We start from the raw sequence: 14020 nt of genomic DNA, 5'->3' as shown, positions 1-14020 counted from the left end.
GGCCAAATAGCATTCTAGTTTGCTCTGTTTTTTTGTTAATTCTTTCCAATGTGTCAAGTAATTATCTTTTTGTTTTCTCATGATTTGGTTGGGTCTAATTGTGCTGCTGTCCTGGGGCTCTGTGGGGTGTGTTTGTGTTTGTGAACAGAGCCCCAGGACCAGCTTGCTTAGGGGACTCTTCTCCAGGTTCATCTCTCTGTAGGTGATGGCTTTGTTATGGAAGGTTTGGGAATCCTCTTAGGTGGTTGTAGAATTTAATGGCTCTTTTCTGGATTTTGATAATTAGTGGGTATCGGCCTAATTCTGCTCTGCGTGCATTATTTGGTGTTCTACGTTGTACACGGAGGATATTTTGCAGAATTCTGCATGCAGTCTCAATTTGGTGTTTGCCCATTTTGTAAAGTCTTGGTTGATGAGCGGACTCTATGACTGATTCAAGTATTTTTAGCCAGATCCCAATTGGTATGTTGAAATTCATGTTCCCTTTGATGGCATAGAATGCCCTTCTTGCCTTGTCTCTCAGATCGTTCACAGCTTTGTGGAAGTTACCTGTGGCGCTGATGTTTAGGCCAAGGTATGTATAGTTTTTTGTGTGTTCTAGGGCAACAGTGTCTAGATGGAATGTGCATTTGTGGTATATATATATATAAATGAGGAGGTTTGATTAATCCAAGGATAAATAAATGAGATACGAATCCCATTGGCATATATATATATGAGATATATATATATATATATATATATATATATATATAGAGCGAGAGATTCTAACCAATGACAGGGCCGAGGTAAATCACATGATCATTTCTGTGAGAGGAATGACCAATGAGAAGCAGCGGTGGCTTTTTGAATGGTGAAAGGCCGGATCAGTAGCTAACATTTAGAGAGGGAAACTCGCAGCAAACTTGAAAAAGGTCCATCGACCACATCAGAAACAGGACAATATTCTAGAAACAACAGTTATTTTGTGATATATCTAGATTATCGTTAGGAAATCACCAGTACAATCATTTGGAACAAGCCACGTGGATAAAGGTGATTTGTGCTTTACTTGTGTTGTCAAAGCTAGTAGCTAGCTAAGCCTGCTATAGTAGTTAGCTAATGCATTTTAATGTTAACTAGAGTAGTTAGCCAGCTAATTTTACGAGTTTCAACAGTTGTTGGGTGGCATTTTGTTAGAACTATGTTAGCTAGAACAGTCAATGGTTGACTTGAGTAGCTAGTTATGTATAATTAGGCTGGACAATAAAACGTGTCGATTCACCCAAGGCTGAAAAACGGCTTAAGAACGTTGGCTAAGCTGGAACACTAGCGCGAGGCAAATGAATGGAATCGAACGTTCACAGAGCCTGTTTTGACTGGAGTGAAGTTTAGAATTCCATTTATCCTAAATGGCACCAAAAAATGTATCGCTTTTTATTTTACCACTACAATCTGTTCTTAGGACGAATCTGGAAAAATAACAACTCGTGTAGAAAGTAAACATCCGCACATCAATGGTGCCAAGTGTGCTTATGTCTGCATAACGAGGAAGTAGGAAAATAATGGCAATTTCTGACTTTCTGGTCTAGCGTTTGATGAGATACACTGCCCAGGCTCATACCATTCGAAAGATGGGATTCTCATGATATAAAATGGTGTCCGAATTGAGGAAATCTAAATATACACATTGCGAGATATTTGGTGAAATATGCCAGCATGCTTCTCCATTTGACAACGAGAATTAGAAATGTGAGAATCTCATGATTAAGTGGTGTCCAATTAAAACACATTTTAAAAATATTCTTCTGGAGATATTTGGCAAAATAGACAGACATGCCTATATATTTCCCTGTAGTAAACAAGGGGACGACCTCAGAGTAAATCGTTTTTTTGTTAACATTTTAACTATAAACACCATGAGCAGGTCTGAATTGCCAACTATAGCGTAGTTGCCATTGTGACATTACAACAACATGGTGTTTGGAAGGCGAGTTGGTGCCACAGTGTTCAATAGAACTAATAGGAGCTGGCAGGGTGAAAAATGCCCTAAAATAAGGCCTGTTTTTTCATGATTACTTCAAAACTACGGCATGCAGCTGGGATATGGTATTATTTTGAAACTGCTCCACCGCGGATGCATTGAACTACTTTTTATTTTTAAAGCATTGTTAAAAATGTAATGTGTCCAGCCTAGTATGATGTAGTGATAAATAGCTGACCTAGATTGGTTTGCTAGTTCGTAGCCAAAGCTTGTCGCCTTAGACAAATAATGCTACCTTAGTTTATGATGCACTATGCAGGGGCATTGATCTGACAAACCTGTAATTATGTCTTATTTCTATTGCCTTCACTTCAATGGGGTTTGTTGGCAGACTAACTGACTAGGTGTATTGCTGCCACCTATTGCATGGGTAGTGAACGAAAAAACATGCCAACAAAACAAAGAAATGCATAAATACACCCATCCATGCCTCTAATGTAAAATGCCCGAGTCCCTAAACTTTCAGCCGCAGTCGCAACAATGTCTATTTTCTCAGATTTACTATTTTGTTTGCACTGTGCAGTTTATAACCAATGCAGTAAACAATACAAAGTCCACCTTTTTAACATGGCAGGATCCTGGTCTCTAACTAACATGTTTTCTTCAACGTTCCTCTTTTGACTGCTTCCGGATAGGAGAAACGCTGACCAGCGCTTACTCTTGCCACCTCTCGCTTTCACGTAACAAGGCACTTTAGGAATTAGGGCGCATGTTCGACACCACAATTGCAGCATTTTGCTTCAACTGCCATAGAATAATCCTCCCCAAAACATACAACTGACATGTCCAAATATTTTACATTTATCACACTACATGGATTTGGGCATGATGTCTCGTACAGGATATCTCACAACCAAAATATACGTGTGAGAGACTTCTTTAAAGACCAAAATAATGAATGAGTGGGCCTTCTCTCTCCAGCCACCATACCACCACTGCAGCTACTTTTCAGTTACATCCTTTGCACTCACTTTTAGCGCCACTCCAGAGAACCCCCTTGATAGGCGCCCTTACTTCACAGATCCACACGACACCTTCCAATCTGAAATCTTGTTCAAAGCATGCTCCTTAAACACACAAAAAATAAACAAGCCCACTTCTTATCCTCACTGATGCAACGCATCTGTGCTTTTCATCAAGATGTCAAACAGATCTCCCAGGTAACTCCATCGGTCCAAAACCTTCACTCCAACAACAAAAGTTGGAACTAGGCATGGATATACTAGATCACACGGGCACCATTTTTGTTCGCCACTAATCCATTCCTTCACTCATCTTCCTTGGACTATTAACTAAACTGATTGCTTTTGTCTTTTTCAGGTTGGCATCATGTCTCAAAAGCAGATATATTACTCTGACAAATACGATGATGAGAAATTTGAGTATAGGTAAGTTGACGGTACTTTTTTCTTCTAAACCGGTTTTGATCTAGCTATATAGCTAGTATTGACACCTCTTGCCTGGTAGCTATCTTCCTTCCCAGCCCTGTGATGTTGACACAACGTGACTCTGTAAAGTACTGTTCCATTTCTCCACTGTCTGTAGGCACGTGATGCTGCCCAAGGACATTGCCAAGCGTGTGCCCAAGACCCATCTGATGTCAGAGACTGAGTGGAGGAACCTGGGCGTCCAGCAGAGTCAAGGCTGGATACACTACATGATCCATCAACCAGGTACACTGACAGTCACTGACAGATTTTACAGGGTTAGTCATTAACTCTTGGAACTCTCTCCCGAATCCGGGAGAATTGTCATCGACTGACACTAATTAGCATAACGCAACGGACAGAAAATATTACTAGAAAATATTCATATTCATGAAATCACAAGTGAAATATATTGAAACACAGCGTGGCCTTTTGTTAATCACCCTGTCATCTCAGATTTTGAAATTATGCTTTACAACCAAAGCTAGACGAGCATTTGTAACTTTATCGATAGCCTAGCATAGCATTATGCCTAACTAGCAGCAGGCAGCTTGGTCACAAATCAGAAAAGCAGTCAAATTAAATCGTTTACCTTTGAGCTTTGGATGTTTTCACTCACGAGACTCCCAGTTAGACAGCAAATGTTAATTTTGTCCCATAAAGATTATTTTTATAGCCGAAATACCTCCGTTTGTACTTCACGTTTGGTTGAGAAATCCACCGGAAACTGCGGTCACGACAACGCCGAAAAATATTCCAAATTAGATCCATAATATCGACAAACATGGCAAACGTTTTTTTATAATCAATCCTCAAGGTGTTTTTCAAATATCTATTCGATAATATGTCAACCGGGACAGGTGGCTTCTTAGTAGGATAGAGAGAAACGATGGTCGCATTTGTCTATTACGCACAAATCACTCTGAGAGCCTCCAGCTGACCACTGATGCAATGTTGTCGTTCAGGCTAATTTAAAATAAATGCCTGAAACTATATATTGTGACACTAGACACATTAGGGAAGCCATAGAAAAAGGAATCTGGTTGATATCCCATTCACTGCTCAATAGGGACTCATAGGAAAGCAGAGCTTTTTAAAAATTATTTTTTTCCCACCTTTATTTAACCAGGTAGGCTCGTTGAGAACAAGTTCTCATTTGCAACTGCGACCTGGCCAAGATAAAGTGTAGCAATTCGACACATACAACAACAGAGTTACACATGGAATAAACAAAACATACAGTCAATAATACAGTAGAACAAAAGAAAACAAAGTCTATATTCAGTGAGTGCAAATAGGCCATGATGGCGAAGTAATTACAATATAGCAATTAAACACTGGAATGGTAGATCGGCAGAAGATGAATGTGCAGGTAGAGATACTGGGGTGCAAAGGAGCAACAAAAATAAATAAATACCAGTATGGGGATGGGGTAGGTAGATAGGCTAAGTACAGGTGCAGTGATCTGTAAAATGCTCTGACAGCTGGTGCTTAAAGCTAGTGAGGGAGATGCGAGTCTCCAGCTTCAGATTTTTGCAATTTGTTCCAGTCATGGGCAGCAGACAACTGGAAGGAAAGACGACCAAAGGAGGAATTTGCTTTGGGGGTGACCAGTGAGATATACCTGCTGGAGCGTGTGCTACGAGTGGGTGCCGCTATGGTGACCAATGAGCTGATATAAGGCGGGGCTTTACCTAGCGGAGACTTGTAGATAACCTGTAGCCAGTGGGTTTGGCGACGAGTATGAAGCGAGGGCCAACCAACGAGGGCGTACAGTTTGCAATGGTGGGTAGTGTTATGGTGCTTTGGTGACAAAACGGATGGCACTCTGATAGACTGCATCCAGTTTGTTGAGTAGAGTGTTGGAGGCTGTTTTATAGATCACCGAAGTCGAGGATCGGTAGGATGGTCAGTTTTACGAGGGTATGTTTGGCAGCATGAGTGAAGGATGCTTTGTTGCGATATAGGAAGCCGATTCTAGATTTAATTTTGGATTGAAGATGCTTAATGTGAGTCTGGATGGAGAGTTTACAGTCTAACCAGACACCCAGTTATTTGTAGTTGTCCACGTATTCTAAGTCAGAGCCGTCCAGAGTAGTGATGCTGGACGGGCGAGCAGGTGCGGGCAGCGATTGATTGAAAAGCATGCATTTAGTTTTACTTGCATTTACGAGCAGTTGGAGGCCACGGAAGGAGGGTTGTATGGCATTGAAGCTCGTCTCAAGGGTTGTTAACAGTGTCCAAAGAGGGGCCAGAAGTATACAGAATGGTGTCGTCTGCGTAGAGGTGGATCAGAGACTCACCAGCAGCAAGAGCGACATCATTGATGTATACAGAGAAGAGTCGGTCCAAGAATTGAACCCTGTGGCACCCCCATAGAGTCTGCCAGATGTCCGGTCAACTGACCCTCCGATTTGACACACTGAACTCTATCAGAGAAGTAGTTGGTGTACCAGGCGAGGCAATCATTTGGGAAACCAAGGCTGTCGAGTCTGCCGATGAGGATGTGGTGATTGACAGAGTCGAAAGCCTTGGCCAGGTCAATGAATACGGCTGCACAGTAGTGTTTCTTATCGATGGCGGTTAAGATATCGTTTAGGACCTTGAGCGTGGCTGAGGTGCACCCATGACCAGCTCTGAAACCAGATTGCATAGCAGAGAGGGTATGTTGAGATTCGAAATGGTCGGTAATCTGTTTGTTGACTTGGCTTTCGAAGACCTTAGAAAGGCAGGGTAGGATAGATATAGGTCTGCAGCAGTTTGGGTCAAGAGTGTTCAAAAAGGGGGGGGGATGACCGCAGCTGCTTTCCAATCTTTGTGAATCTCAGACGACACGAGAGGTTGAACAGGCTAGTAATGGGGGTGCAACAATTTTGGCAGATCATTTTAAAGGGTCCAGATAGCCCGGCTGATTTGTAGGGTCCAGATTTTCCAGCTCTTTCAGGACATCAGCTGACTGGATTTGGGGGAAGGCTTGGGCGAGTTGCTGTGGGGGGTGCAGTGCTGTTGACCGGGGTAGGGGTAACCAGGTGGAAAGCATGGCCAGCCGTAGAAACATGCTTATTGAAATTCTCAATTATAGTGGATTTATCAGTGGTGACAGTGTTTCCTATCTTCAGTGCAGTGGGCAGCTGGGAGGAGGTGTTCTTATTCTCCAAGGACTTTAGTGTCCCAGAACGTTTTTGAGTTAGTGTTGCAGGAAGCAAATTTCTGCTTGAAAAAGCTAGCCTTGACTTTTCTAACTCCTGTGTATATTGGTTTCTAGCTTCCCTGAAAAGCTGCATATCACGGGGTCTGTTCGATTGCTAATGCAGAATGCCATAGGATGTTTGTGTTGGTTAAGGGCATTCAGGTGGGGAGAACCAAGGGCTATATCGGTTCCTGTTTCTAGATTTCTTGAATGGGGCATGCTTATTTAAGATGGTTAGGAAGGCATTAAAAAAAAGAAGAAAAAAAAGGCATCCATACTGACGGGATGAGATCAATATCCTTCCAGGATACCCCTGCCAGGTCGACGAGAAAGGCCTGCTCGCTGGAGTGTTTCAGGGAGCGTTTGACAGTGATGAGTGGAGGTCGTTTGACCGCTGACCCATTACGGATGCAGGCAATGAGGCAGTGATCGCTGAGATCTTGGTTGAAGACAGCAGAGGTGTATTTAGAGGGCAAGTTGGTTAGGATGATATCTATGAGGATGCCCGTGTTTACGGCTTTGGGGTGGTACTTGGTAGGTTCATTGATAATTTGTGTGAGATTGAGGGCATCAAGCTTAGATTGTAGGATGGCTGGGGTGTTAAGCATGTTCCAGTTTAGGTTACCTAGCAGCATGAGCTCTGAAGACATGAGGGGGAAATCAGTTCACATATGGTGTCCAGAGCAGAGCTGGGGGCAGAGGGTGGTCTATAGCATGTGGCAACGGTAAGAGACTTGTTTTTTAGAGAGGTGGATTTTTAAAAGTAGAAGTTCTAATTGTTTGGTTACAGACCTGGATAGTAGGACGGCCTGCAGAGTTCTATCTTTGCAGTAGATTGCAACACCGCCCCCTTTGGCAGTTCTATCTTGTCTGAAAATGTTGTAGTTGGGGATAAAAATTTCAGAACTTTTTTTGGTGGTCTTCCTAGGCCATGATTCAGACACAGCTAGATCATCCAGGTTGGCAGTGTGCTAAAGCAGTGAATAAAACAAGCTTAGGGAGGAGGCTTCTTATGTTAACATGCATGAAACCAAGGTTATTACGGTTACAGAAGTCATCAAAAGAGAGCGCCTGGGGAATAGGAGTGGAGCTAGGTACTGCAGGGCCTGGATTCTGCTCTACATCACCAGAGGAGTAGCATAAGGGTACGGCTAAAAGCAATGAGAATTGGTCGTCTAGAACGTCTGGAACAGAGAGTAAAAGGGGGTGCTGGGGGCGATGAAATAGCTTCAAGGTAAAATGTACAGACAAAGGTATGGTAGGATGTGAATACAGTGGAGGTAAACCTAGGTATTGAGTGATGATGATGAGAGATATTGTCTCTAGAAATATCATTGAAACCAGGAGATGTCATCACATGTGTGGGTGGAGAAACTAATATGTTGGATAATTTATAGTGAGCACGACTAGAAGCTCTACAGTGAAATAAGCCAATAAACACTAACCAGAACAGCAATGGACATCTATTGAACATATGGTTGGCTGCATTGGGTGTGTCACACTAACTTATTTGAGCTTGCCTTATGTGCATCATTGGAGAGACCGTTCACTGAACACACAGAATAAAGTCCTGAGTGGGCAGTATATTTGGTTATAGCCACGGGATGGTTTTTCAATACCGTTTAGACTATATATTAAGTTTTTTAATACAATGTTATATTTGGGAGAAAGCAGATCAACACAATCTTTTCACCCGGCACAATATTTTACATTGCAAAGCTAACTGAAAAGTTGAGCCCGTCACGTCTGTTTGTAAATAGTACAGCAGGAGAAAGCAGGAGCAGGTGAATCCAGCTGTGTATTGACGGGTTGTGTTTTTATATCAAAAGTCTTTTTTCCCCCTTTTTAAAAAAAAAAGATTTAAATTTAGTGTTAAGGGGTATGCAACTACCGTGTTTCTTCACAGAACATTAATGCAACACATTCTGCAGAAAATTGCCTAACAGAAGTGAAACTCTATTTGGCTGGGAGTCACAAATCAGCAAACAATAAGGCAAGGTCTTTTTTGCAAAAACACTGCATGGCCATCGTCATTTCTGTTTTTACATAGAAATAACTAAGCAAAGTTGGCTACATTAATCTTGCATTTTAACTGAGAAATATACTGGAGAAAAGTAGCTGCACATCAGTCAGAGTGCGGTCTGCTGATAAAATGGCCATTTGTGATTTCTCATCCGCGTGAAGTGCAACTGAAGCACAAAATTAGTCTGATGCCGGGCAGAAATTACAAGAAGCATTTAAGATGTGTTTACAAAACTCTGCAAGACATTAATTATGCATTTTTATATATTTTTTTGTTTGCTTAAGTGGCTGAATTAATAAGGAGATGGGGCATCCTATAGTGTTCACTTCCTGCCGTGTTTGAGAAGTCAAATCCCTTTTGGATGAGTTACCTGTACAACTGCCACTACCATTTATTTATTTTTTATGTTTTTAAAACCTTGTTTATACAGGTTTTTCTCATTGAGAACATCTCTTTTCCAAGAGACCTGGTCCATTAGAAGCAAGGGGAACAAAGTTTCAGACAAAACAACTTACATACACATTATTAAACAAAACTATAAACACACATGCACAACAATTGACATATTACGTTAACACAAATCTTGACTAAAAAAGTTGAAGTTGGAAGTTTACATACACTTAGGTTGGAGTCATTAACTAATTTTTCAACCACTCCACAAATTTGTTAAACTATAGTTTTGGCAAGTCGGTTAGGACATCTACTTTTTGCATGACACAAGTAATTCTTCCAACAATTGTTTACAGACAGACTATTTCACTTATAATTCCCTGTATCACAATTCCAGTGGGTCAGAAGTTTACATTACACTAAGTTGACTGTGTCGTTAAACAGCTTGGAAAATTCCAGGAAATGTCATGGCTTTTGACGCTTCTGATCGGCTAATTGAGTCAATTGGAGGTGTACCCGTGGATGTATTTCAAGGCCGACCTTCAAACTCAGTGCCTCTTTGCTTGACATCATGGGGAAATCTAAATAAATCAGCCGAGACCCCCACAAAAATTGTAGCCCTCCACAAGTCTGGTTCATCCTTGGGAGCAATTTGTTACCATTGTTGTTTTTGGAGGAAAAGGGGGGATGCTTGCAAGCTGAAGAACAGCATCCCAACCATGAACTACGGGGGTGGCAGCATCATGTTGTGGGGTTGCTTTGCTGCAGGAGTGACTGGTGAACTTCACAAAATAGATGGCATCACGAGGCAGGAAAATTATGTGGATATATTGAAGCAACAATTTTTTTTTTTCTTCTCTCCCTTCAAGACCCGTCTGCTGCGCCACTTTTCAGAGCAGGCAGACCCATTGCCCTAGCGACTACAGATTACAAAAAGAAACAGCTTGTACACATGTGGCTCCAGAGGGTTTACTGTTTTTCCTTGGGACAAGCGTGTCAACTTTAATTTGCACAATTTTGGAAATGCTGCAATTAGTTGGTTGTAATTTTGAGTAGAGCATCGTTGCCACGTATCCAATAACATTGTGCATTGGTGGTGTTTGTAAACACAGGCTACTTAACCTTTTTGTACAACTTTAGGAAAAGTGGCACAGGCAAAACAAGGATAAATAAGTTAATGCCTCTCCTGGGGGAAACTTAATTTCCACTCAGAGGCCAAACAAATGTAAGTAATAACAGCCATTGCTCTCATTCAAATACAAAATCCAATACCGAAGTTCTCCAGATTTCCAATAATTGGGTCAACAAGATATTTGGAAGGATCAAGGATGGCCTCGTGAGACGACTATAACACATGAAAGAATTATCAGGTGTCCACAAAGTGACTTAGGGTGAGTCCCAATAATATCTCCTCTTGTTCACTACTTCCCACAAATCTGAAAGCATTGGAGTGGTGCACAGTGAATGCGAAAGTATTCCCCCCCTTGGCATTTTTCCTATTTTAATCCTGGAATTAAAATGTTATTCTTTGGAGGGGTTTGTAACATTTGATCACTTATCACCTATCACTTTGAAGATGCAAAATATGTTTTATTTTAATACAAGAATTAAGACTTAAAAAAACAGAACTTGAGCGTGAACTATTCTTGAACTATTCACCCCCCAAAGTCAATGTTTTGTAGAGCCACCTTTTGCAGCAATTACAGCTGCAAGTCTCTTGGGGTATGTCTCTATATTCTTGGCACATCTAGCCACTGGGATTTTTGCCAATTCTTCATGGCAAAACTACTCCATCTCCTCCAAGTTGGATGGGTTCTGCTGGTGTACAGCAATTTTAAGTCATACCGCAGATTCTCAATTGGATTGAGGTCTGGGCTTTGACTAGGCCATTGACATTTAAATGTTTCCCTTAAACCACTCGTGTTACTTCAAAAACATTTTTAAAAACTTTTTTTTTTTGAAGGTGAACCTCTGCGCCAGTCTCAATCTCTGGAAGACAAAACAGGTTTCCCTCAAGAATTTCCCTCAAGAATTTCCCTGTATTTAGCACTATTCTGACCAGTTCCCCAGTCCCTGCCTATGGAAAAACATCCCCGCAGCATGATGCTGCCACCACCATGCGTCACTGTGAGGATGATGTTCTCTGGGTGATGAGTGGTGTTGGGTTTGTGCCCGACATAGCGTTTTCCCCGATGGCCTAAAAGCTCAATTTTAGTCTGATCTGAATTGTAGTACCCTCTTCCATATGTTTGGAGTCTCCCACGTGCCTTTTGGCGAACACCAAACACATTTGCAAATTTTTCTTTTTTTTAACCTCATCGTCCGCCCCATCCCGCATGCGGTCGCGTTACTACAGCCTCAAGCTCATTACCATAACGCAACGTTAGCGATTTCTAAAAATCGCAAATGAAATGAAATAAATATGCCTGCTCTCAAGCTTATCCTTTTCTTAACAAACCTGTCGTCTCAGATTTTCAAAATATGCTTTAGAACCAGAGAAAATCAATAATTTGTGTAAGAGTGGTGATAGCTAGCTTAGCATTTAGCGTTAGCATTTAGCACTCAACATATTCACAAACCAGCAAAGGGATCAAATAAAATAATTTACCTTTGAAGAACTTCAGATGTTTCAATGAGGAGACTCTCAGTTACATATCAGATGTCCAGTTTTTCCTGAAAGATTCTTGTGTAGGACACATCGTTCCGTTTTGTTACTATGCATTTGGCTACCGAAACTAACCGAAAATTCAGTCACCTACACGTCAAACTTTTTTCCGAATTAACTCCATAATATCGACTGAAACATGGAAAACGTTTGAATCAATCCTCAAGGTGTTTTGTCATATATCTCTAAATTGAAATGGCAGTCCTAGAAGCCTTCTTTGTTCTCTGATTCGGATGGAAAAATACTGGTAGCGGACTTTTGCGCACCAATTTCCACGCAGACACCGTGCGGGACACTTGGCAATTGTAGTCTCTTATGGTCAATCTTCCAATGATATGCCTACAAATACGTCACAATGCTGCAGACACCTTGGGGAAACGCTAGAAAGTGTCCGTTCATTCCTGTCGCATTCACAGCCATATAAGGCGATCATGGAAAACGTACCTTCAGAAATCCTGTTCATTTCCTGGTCGCTCAAACATCTTGGTTTTGCCTGAAGCTTTTGTTATAAGGCACTCACAGTGAAAATCTTTGCAGTTCTGGAAACGTAAGAGTGTCTTCTTTCCAAAACTATAAATTCCAAGCATAGTCGAGCATCTTTTCGTGACAAAATATTGCGCTTAAAATGGGCACGTCTTTTTATCCAAAAATGAAATAATGCCCCTAGTGGACTAACAGGTTAAGCAATAGCTTTTTTTCTGTCCACTCTTCATTAAATCCCAGCTCTGTGGAGTGTATATGGCTTAAAATGGTCATATGGACAGATACTCCAATCTCCACTGTGAAGCTTTGCAGCTCCTTCAGGGTTATCTTTGGTCTCTGTTACCTCTCGGATTAATGCACTCCTTGCCTGGTGGGTGGGCCCTCTCTTGGCAGGTTTTTGTTGTGGTGCCATTCATTCCATTTTTTAATAATGGAGTTAATGGTGCTCTGTGGGATGTTCAAAGTTTTGAATTTTTTTATGTCCCGGCCCTTATCTGTACTACTCCACAACTTTGTCCCTGACCTGTTTGGATAGCTCCTTGGTCTTCATGGTGCTGTTTGCTTGGTGGTGCCCCTTGTCTTACTTTTGCAAGGCACTGTAGGTATGGGCTAGAAGGATTTTTCTTTCAAATCAGTGAAGGGAAGTAAAGTAGAGCATATTTTGGTAGGAAGGACAGATGTATCAAATATAACCTGCCATTTTTGTTTTCATTCACTTCCTAAACTTCAACCACTCACTTTTTCTCTCCCTCCAGAGCCCCACATCTTGCTGTTCCGTCGTCCACTGCCTGCAGCCTGATCTCTCGGACAGAGGGCGAGAACCCATAGGGAAGAAGATAAGAGGGTGGCTGGAGATGGTTGAACACAACTCCGTTGGATGGATAAAGACTATTTTGTAAATATTGCATCGTATACAGTGGAGCCAGAGTCGAGCTCCAACCCACTGACTCACTCACTGTAAAGCCTTTCACATTTCCTCTGGACCTGCTTGGAACCCTTTCATATTTTTCTCTATATGTACTAGCTTGATAATGTTGCCAATGTGTGCGTCTGGGAAGAAAAGGAAAATGGCAACACATTTTCATTATTCTCAACTTTAACCCACTATACCTACTGTGAGTTGAATAACATCTCATTTTAAGGCAGATAGTAAGATGGTAAATGTTCAAATATAGGAGGTGGCATTTTGGCAGCACGAATGTGCAGGGATGTTACTGAAATTACTGATCATATACCTGTTATGGCACTTGATTCAAAACTTATTTTGAATACTGCCGATTGCATCAAGTGTATGCACTCTTACACTGTACAAATGATAGCCCTCTGGATATTGTGGAGTAAAAGTTTTTTTTAAATGTTTTTAATATAAATCGTGACCTGCTGCAGTTATACTGTAGACTGTCTGCATTTTTAGAGCTGTCAAAATGGGACCCAATATCTTCGTTGCCATGTCTATGATTGTACAAATCAGCTGCTCAGTTTTTATGAATTCTTGTACACTATTAATAAATGTTTTAATTTGACATTCTTCTCACAGATTGTAATTTAGTTATGCACTTTTTAACCTTTTAAAATTTTGCTGGTTTGCTTATAGTGGTGTTAAAAGTGGCTTTGTAGTTGGATAGATTACACGTCTAAAGTTTGGACACCTACTCATTCAAGGGTTTTTATTTATTTGAACTTTATACATTGTAGAATAATAGTGAAGACATAATTATGGAATCATGTAGTGCTCAGTGTTAAACAAATGAAAATATTTTATATTCTTCAAAGTAGCCATTGCCTGGACAGCTTTGCACACTCTTGGCATTCTCTCAAC

At 41.2% G+C, this 14020-nt stretch overlaps 1 protein-coding gene across 1 annotated transcript; it reads left to right on the top strand.

The window, feature by feature from the left end:
• Positions 1–845: 845 nt before the first annotated feature.
• On the top strand, positions 846–13724 carry cks1b (CDC28 protein kinase regulatory subunit 1B). Its single transcript, XM_035793613.2, has 4 exons — positions 846–1035; positions 3344–3411; positions 3569–3696; positions 12957–13724. The coding sequence occupies exons 2-4, from the start codon at positions 3353–3355 to the stop codon at positions 12998–13000; spliced, it is 231 nt and encodes a 76-aa protein (XP_035649506.1). The 5' UTR covers positions 846–1035; positions 3344–3352; the 3' UTR covers positions 13001–13724.
• The last annotated feature ends 296 nt before the right edge of the window (positions 13725–14020 follow it).

Source organism: Oncorhynchus keta, chromosome 19, assembly GCF_023373465.1.
Source record: "Oncorhynchus keta strain PuntledgeMale-10-30-2019 chromosome 19, Oket_V2, whole genome shotgun sequence".
NCBI lineage: Eukaryota > Metazoa > Chordata > Actinopteri > Salmoniformes > Salmonidae > Oncorhynchus > Oncorhynchus keta.
Note: the sequence above shows the minus strand (reverse complement) of the source record. Positions and strands in the feature narration are given on the sequence as shown.